This window comes from Hoplias malabaricus, chromosome 9, assembly GCF_029633855.1.
Source record: "Hoplias malabaricus isolate fHopMal1 chromosome 9, fHopMal1.hap1, whole genome shotgun sequence".
NCBI classification, from domain to species: domain Eukaryota; kingdom Metazoa; phylum Chordata; class Actinopteri; order Characiformes; family Erythrinidae; genus Hoplias; species Hoplias malabaricus.
In genome coordinates this window covers 23,582,254-23,590,546 of record NC_089808.1, presented here as the reverse complement: position 1 = coordinate 23,590,546, position 8,293 = coordinate 23,582,254, and the positions used below count along the sequence as shown (strand labels likewise).

General features: G+C 46.3%; 1 protein-coding gene across 3 annotated transcripts in view; it reads left to right on the top strand.

The window, feature by feature from the left end:
• Positions 1 to 8,293, top strand: part of st6galnac3 (ST6 (alpha-N-acetyl-neuraminyl-2,3-beta-galactosyl-1,3)-N-acetylgalactosaminide alpha-2,6-sialyltransferase 3) — an 81,437-nt gene that overhangs the window by 36,881 nt on the left and 36,263 nt on the right. For all 3 annotated transcript variants that reach the window (XM_066681783.1, XM_066681785.1, XM_066681784.1), the window contains exon 3: positions 2,526 to 2,935. In XM_066681783.1, the coding sequence (XP_066537880.1) occupies positions 2,526 to 2,935 (410 nt within the window). The remainder of the gene's footprint in view (positions 1 to 2,525; positions 2,936 to 8,293) is intronic.

Sequence of the window (8,293 nt, the reverse complement as noted above, 5' to 3'; positions counted from 1 at the left end):
TGGATTTTAAAAATCAAAGAGAAGTACAAAACAAAACAAATCCTTAGAGGTCCCTGTTACAGCTTGTGGTGGTTTAGAGACGGCACTGGGTCTTTCATTGCACACTGTTTGGCAGCACTGTGAGGATGCACGTGGGGAGCTGATTTAGTAATTTATAATGGCTTACTCTTGTCATCAGAACAGGAAGTAACCCGCAAGGAAAGGAAAGAAGAAGAAAAAAAAACAAGGTCAGCAACAGATAAACAAGTCTAGAGTAATGCCACTCAAAACAACGCTCAGGTAAAATGCCCTAAGACTATGTGACATGAGCCTCAAACTAAGAGATTCAAATACGAGAGAGACAGTGTGTCCCTGAGTCGCTGCAGGTATGAGTCATTGCCAAGGAGCAGAGCCAAATCAGGAAAGAACCGTTCCCCAGGATGGTTCAGCCCAAAGAAACCATGGCTGTCTGAAACAGAAGGCAGCAATCACGATGCCTTGCTGTCTCACTGTCTCACAAGTCAGTTCTTTAGAAGGCAGTATTTTTAAATTAAGGTGTCTCAGCGACTCAGCACCTTCCTCCCTCAGAATACCACATTAGTAGACAGCATTTTGCCTGTTTCAGACACAGCCCATGATATGCACAAACAAAGTGATCTCAGACACATTCAGCGATGCCCAGTCCACTGCAGTCCATTGTTTCCTTTTCTTATTAAATCTTACATTACAGTCAGAACATGGAAGAACTCCTCCCTGAATAAATATCGTCCCATAAAAGTGCTTTGAGCACTAAAAAAATCTTTATACAGGTCCAATCACAGGCCCCCACTCTAACACTGTCTTTGTGTGGCGGTGGATGAATGGGAGAAGCCCCGCCCCCTCAGTGGAGTAGATGCGCACGGCTAACGTATAGAGACACGTAGCGGAGATGATTCTCCTGTCAGATCTTGCACGGCTGGTCAGTCATGTGATATGGATGGCCTCTATTTTCTCTGCATGGCGGCATTTTGTCGCTCAATTCTGCAACCAGCCGAGCAGAGTCAACAAGCTGTAATTTGCAAGGAGGAGCGTTCTGCCAGTGTCCAGCAGCCGTCCGCTGCATTAGACACAGAAACTGAGATGGATATGATACTGCCGCTCAGACACTGGCTGCCGTCGCCTCAGTTAGCCGAGCGTAGGGCTTCGTTGGCGCGGAATGACAGCGCTCTGTCTCTAATTAGCTGCAGGGCCTTAGACGAGGGAGGCTCGTGGAGTTTTGAGGGAGGGAGGGAGCTGAGCGAGATAATTATTCAGGTTTCACACAGTCCACTTGTCAAAGGCAAAGCTGGTCAGCAAAGCTTTAGATGATAATGGCCATTTTAGAAAAGAGCATTTGTGTAAAGGCCTTTGTCCACTCTGATGCAATTCCTCATTCACATTGTTGTGGATGCTAACAATACTCCCAGGCACTTTATCAGAAACCCTCCCTTTGCTGCTGGAGCCCATATGTTAATACCGTTTGTCTCACTGTAGAACTACAGACTGAACCAAAGGAGCTAATAAAATGGACAGTGACTGACATAAGGAAGGCATTTTAATGTTTTGGCTGATCAGTGTATCTCTGTGTGATATCTCACTGTAATACCCCACTCAAATATCTCAAACTGTAGTACCTCACAGTTACACCTTGCTGTAAAACCTCACTGTAACACCTCACTGTAACACCTCACTGTAATACCTCACTGTAACACCTCACTGTAATACCTCACTGTAATACCACACTGTAACACCTCACTGTAACACCTCACTGTAATACCTCACTGTAATACCTCACTGTAAAACCTACCTGTAACACCTCACTGTAATACCTCACTGTAAAACCTACCTGTAATACCTCACCGTAAAACCTCACTGTAATACCTCACTATAAAACCTCACTGTAATACCTCACTGTAATACCTCACTGTAAAACCTACCTGTAATACCTCACTGTAAAACCTCACTGTAAAACCTACCTGTAATACCTCACTGTAACACCTCACTGTAAAACCTACCTGTAATACCTCACTGTAATACCTCACTGTAAAACCTCACCGTAAAACCTACCTGTAATACCTCACTGTAATACCTCACTGTAACACCTCACTGTAAAACCTACCTGTAATACCTCACTGTATTAACCTATCTGTGTAATGGTAGTGTAATGTTGCTGAAGTCTTCTTTGTTGTGGCTTTTATTTGATGAAGTCTGCCTGCTCTGGAGCTCAGCTGTTCTTTGATGATACAAGTGCCTCATATTCACAAATCTTTCATCACTTATTTATACACCACAGGGCAGAAGTTTGGAATCACGGGCCGTGTTAATGACTGCTGTTATTTTATTCAGTAATAACTCACACAGACTGAATTAAAGGATGAACAAGCCACTTTCATTCAGTATTTTAGGTATGTTTTTTTTTTTTTTTTGGATGAATGATTGGGGAAAGTCCACAGTTGTTAGTGACAGAATCTGGACACCGTATTAACATTATGTACTTGCTCTATCCCTGTTGTCTCTGTCTCTCTTAGCCGCTGAAGCTGCAGTGTGAGGTGTGCAGTATAGTGTCCAGTTCTGGGCAGATGCTGGGCCGGGCAGCGGGGCCGGAGATCGAGCGTTCCTCCTGCGTGTGGAGGATGAACAACGCACCGACGCGAGGCTTTGAGCCGGACGTGGGGAAGAGGACTGACCTGAGGGTGGTGTCCCACACCAGCGTCCCCCTCCTGCTGCAGAAGCCACAGATGTTCTTCGGCCAGGGGAACCACACGGCGTACGTGGTGTGGGGCCCGCTGCGGAACATGAGGCGCGATGGCAAGGGCCTGGTCTACAACATGTTGCGTCAGGCCGCCCACAACTACCCCCACGCCCGCATCTACGTCACCACAGACGAGCGCATGAACTACTGTGACACTGTCTTTAAGAAGGAGACCGGCAAAGACAGGTGAGAGGGAGGGAGCGAGAGAGAAACAGAGAAAGAGAGAGACGAACAGAGATAACTATTTTTACTCAGAAAATTCAAACTCTGGGGATGGCTGATGTCGTTTTTGATTCGCCAAATTTATTCTTTTGTGTCTTTTTCCTTTCCTCAGTTCTAGCTGCTCTTCATATCCTTTCAGACCCCGTATTGATTGTCTTCTCGCAGGTTCGTTTGGTCTTCTCTCTTGTAATCATTCACTGACGTTCTTTTTGATCTTGTGCCGATGAGAAACCTCCTCAGATATGTTTCACTGGTCTGTCCCCACACTCGCTTTGAGAGGACACTTCCCGGCTGGGTTGTGGTGTTGTGGACCCAATCCCAGACTCAGGACTTTGTTTCCCTATTGGTATGAAGTGTGCGCCCCCTATTGGACAAGCCAGAGTGCCGCTCCAGTCCTCTGCACCTCAAACGTCAGCTTGGAGAGGAGTTTTAAAGCCGTGGGTGTGAGGTCGTCCAGCTGGGCGCGGCAGTCTTGTTAGCGCTTCTTTTTCTCGGCGTGTTCGAATCTGCCTTGAGTCACTGGCTCTGGTTTTGTGATGGTGAGAGCTCGTATCTCCCGCTAAGAGCTCTGGCGTCTCTGCTGGGGTCCCGTCACATCAGCGTTGGGAAATCAATGGGAGCTCAAGGTTACCTGAGTGGCGAGGAGCGCCAGCTGAGTGCTAATGAGCCTCCAGCCACAGCTCCAGTGGAGAGATGACATTAATAAGACGTGGGGATTGTGGCAGTAGCACGAGTCGAAGTCCACACTGTCATGGGGTGTTTACGAAAAGCCGGTTAACCTGTTATTCTCACCGGAAAGCTCAGTGTAGAGTTTCTAGAAAAGGATAACTTAGAGGTGTTCTGCTCCTCCTCCATGATTGAACACTCTTATAATGAAATGTCCTTGACCTGCTTCAGCCAAAACCCCACAAGATCAAACCCCGCAGCAGCGTTCTCCCCGTGTCTAAACAGCATTGTTCAGAATGGCCGCTTTCAGCACCTGTTCCTATAAATGATAATGAACCGCTCGCTGTTCACCCCGACCCTGAGCGCACAGCAGTGAGGAGCGAGGAGCAGAAGGTTTTTAGCCGTTTTCGCTCTGTTCTCTTTGTTCTCCGTTCTCATTTGCTCCATTTTTACTCAATGTTGTCATTTCTCCGCGCTCATTGTCTGTTTTGCTGCGTTTAACCTTGTCTTTGCACTCTGTGATTGGACAGACTCAAACAAGGGGGTGGGGCAATTTCACACTCAGCACTTGATGTCAGAAGTTAAACAGAACGTGGGACGTAGGGTGGTCCTGTTTCACAGTTTGTGTGTGGCCCACCCTAATCAGCCAAGACATGTTTGATATCTGACAGTTTGCTCTGGAGCTTGGAGGCTAATGAATAAAGCATGAAGTGTGAAACGTGCAGTACAACGAAATTTAGTCTCCACATTTTATCCATCGGTGGCAATAGCACACACACACACACAGGATGTAGATCTGGAGAGAAGAAACCCATACTGAGAAAAGGCAATAAATAAATGAGTATATGAAGGGTGGGCTCTGACTTGTGTGCTGTATTTAAAGGGAGCACCAGAAGAAAGCAGCATCTGCCTCAGCATGGATACGGCCATTACATGAGAGAGGTGTGTGTGTTTGGCTGTGAGCAGATGTGTGTGTGTGTATTGTGGGTGATAAATCAGCTTTAATAGAGCCGAATGTGTGTCGGGGAACAGTTGGTGCTAAAGCCTCAGCTTTGAATCACATTCTAGAAGAAGCTGCACTTAAAGTCACCGTCTGTGACTGAAGCACTGACACACATGGCTAGAAGTGGTCCACAACACACACACACACACCCACACACTTAATAAAACCCCAAAACCACTCATATAGAAAGTTTGGATATGAAGGGTACATCAGCGGAGAGAGCATCCCAGTGCAGATACAGGGTAACAGAGTTCCTCATCATCTGCGAGGGGGTTTACAATAGCCGTGTCCCAAATGCACACGTAATACTTGAACAATTGAAATCGCCCCCCAACACTAGGAATAACCGAGGTACGGTTAAAGGTATAGGTAAACACTGAAATGGGATTCACCCCTAGTCTAAATCCTTCCCAGAATCAAAGCCTTCATTACAGAGGGAGTGTTGGAATGAGCATGTCCAGATACCAGAGTGTGTGTGTGAGTGAAACTGTCCACATTTGTGAATGTGTGAGCGACTGTGAGTGTGTGAAACTGTCCACAGATGTGAATGTGTGAATGACTGAGTGAGTGTGTGAAACTGTCCACAGTAGTGAATGTGTGAGTGACTGGGTGAATAAGTCCAAAGAGGCTCTGAACACACCACAACCCTGAACAGAATGAAGTGCTTACAGAGAATGGATGAATAGATTGTTTTAAAGTCCTTGTTCTGTGTGGAAAATGGACTCTGGAATAAACCCCAGCGAAGGACACATTTTGAGGAGCAGGTGTCCAGAAACATTTGATTTTTTATTATTTTTTTTTACTTCAAGCTTCCCCAAGCGAAACAACACCAAAACACATCCAGTACATGATCAACCCACGGCCACTTCATGTTGCCTGTAATTTGTGTCTTAGAAACGTGATGCTGCCGTCTGAACCGGTGTGGTAAACACAGGGAGTGTGCTGTCACGGTCGCCAGACCTTACTCACTCATTACCCTGTCCGCCCACATCTGTGCTGCAGTCTGTTTCTGCAGGAGCAGTGCAGGCTGGGATATAATCGGCGCCTCCGTCTGGTGACGTGACACTTAAGACAAGTTTAATTACCTCCATGTCTCTGCCAGCCGAGTCAGACACTGCCGCTGGGTTACCGGCCCAGGACTCCACGGGGCCACTGCGGCATGAGGCTTTAAAGGGGCTCCAGGCTTCCAGAAGACTGGTCTATAGCACAGTGTTCCTCCAACATGCTTGGAGGAAAACACAAACGCCTTGGTCAGACAACATGCCAAGTCCAAGTCCAAGACTCAGAGCAGATTGTCCTGAGAACAGACTTGGCTCGGACATCTGGTGAGCCGACTTAGATCAGACAGCTAGAGAACTGATTCAGATTGGAAGTCCAGAGAACCGACACAGATCTGATGTCCAGAGAACCAACACAGATTAGATTGTCCAGAGAACCGATTCAGATCTGATGTCCGGAGAACTGGCAATAGATTAGATTGTCCAGAGAACCGACAAAGATCCGATGTCCAGTGAAACGACAATAGATTGGATTGCCCAGAGAACCAACAGAAGATCCGATGTCCAAAGAACCTACACAGATTATATTGTCCAGAGAACTGACACAGATCTGATGTCCAGAGAACCGACAATAGATTGGATTGTACAGAGAACCGACACAGATCGGATGTCCAGAGAACCAACAATAGATTGGATTGCCCAGAGCACCAACACAGATCCGATATCCAGAGAACCTACACAGATTATATTGTCCAGAGAACCGACACAGATCCGATGTCCAGAGAACCAACAATAGATTGGATTGTCCAGAGAAAAGAGAGAGTTAGATCCGATTTTCGGATCAAAAGTTCAGAGAACCGATCTTTATGTTCTTCTCTTTTTTATTCCCCCTTTCCATGATTCATCACACTTTTTCAGATTCCTTTATCTGTCCATCCCTTCACTTTCCTTCACCTTCCCACATGTTTTATTTTCTAAATATTCTAGCGTCCCTGTACTTGTTTGTCATGGAGGAAGGGGTCCTCATGTCCTGGTTTTAGCTATCAGAATATAGCTGTTTGCTGTCAGCCATGTGGGTGCGTGTGTGTGTGGGCAGCCCCACCAACTGTGTGTAGATAACAGTGGACAGAGCTCTTAAATCATGCTGTCACATTACCATGCGGCTACAGCAGCCGGCTGACCCCTCGGTTGCCACCTCCTCGCGAGGTACTAAGTCTCTATAGATGTTGTTGCTGATAGCCCGAGGCTCAGGCGCAGTGACAGCTGACTCGCTTTATGGAAGAGAGTGTGGAAGAGCTTTATTTCATCTTTATTACTACATTACTGGAATGTTTAACATTTTAATGATCAAATAAGAAGAAATGACAGATTTTCAGGAGTGTTTTGTGTGAGATTCCAGCCACTGAGGAAAACTCCTAAGATTCCAGGGGAGTCCCCTCGTGTCCCTTTAAGTGTGTGTGTGTGTGTGTGTTTTATTGTCTACAGGTGTAGACAGGTGTGTGTGTGTGAGAGAGAGAGCGTGAGAGTGACTAGGTGAGTGTGTGAGACTGTTCACAGGTGTGAGTGTGTGAAACTCTGTACAGATGCGTATGTGTCTGTGAGAGTGACTGGGTGAGTATATGAAACTATCTAGAGGTCGGTGTGTGAGTGAGATAGTGAGTGAGTGAGTGTTTGAAATTATCTACAGGTTTGTGTGTGAGTGTGTGAAAGTATCTACAGGTGTGTGTGTGTGTCAGTGAGTGACTCAGTGAGTGTGTGAAATTATCTAAAGGTTTGTATGTGAGTGAGTGACTGGGTGAGTGTGTGAAACTGTCTACAGGTGTGAGTGAGCGTGTGAAAGTATCTACAGGTGTGAGTGAGTGACTGGGTGAATGTGTGAAACTATCTACAAGTGTGTGTGTGAGTGAGTGACTGGGTGAGTGTGTGAAACTATCTACAAGTGTGTGTGAGTATGTGAAAGTATCTACAGGTGTGAGTGAGTGACTGGGTGAATGTGAAACTATCTACAAGTGTGTGTATGAGTGAGTGACTGGGTGAATGTGAAACTATCTACAAGTGTGTGTATGAGTGAGTGACTGGGTGAGTGTGTGAAAGTATCTACAAGTGTGTGTGTGTGTCAGTGAGTGACTCAGTGAATGTGTGAAATTATCTAAAGGTTTGTGGGTGAGTGAGTGACTGGGTGAGTGTGTGAAACTATCTACAGGTGTGTGTGAGTATGTGAAAGTATCTACAAGTGTGTGTATGAGTGAGTGACTGGGTGAATGTGAAAGTATCTACAAGTGTGTGTATGAGTGAGTGACTGGGTGAGTGTGTGAAACTATCTGCAGGTGTGTGTGTGTGTGAGTGAGTGAGTGACTGGGTGAGTGTGTGAAACTATCTACAGGTGTGTGAGTGAGTGAGTGTGTGAGTGAGTGAGTAACTGGGTGAGTGTGTGAAACTATCTGAAGATGTGTGTGAGCGAGTGAGGGTGTGAAACTATCTACAGGTGTGTGTGTGTTTGTGAGTGAGTGACTGACTGGGTGATTGTGTGAAACTATCTACAGGTGTGTGTGTGCGTGAGTGAGTGAGTGAGTGTCTGGGTGAGTGTGTGAAACTACAGGTGTGTGTGTGCGTGAGTGTCTGGGTGAGTGTGTGAAACTATCTTCAGGTGTGTGT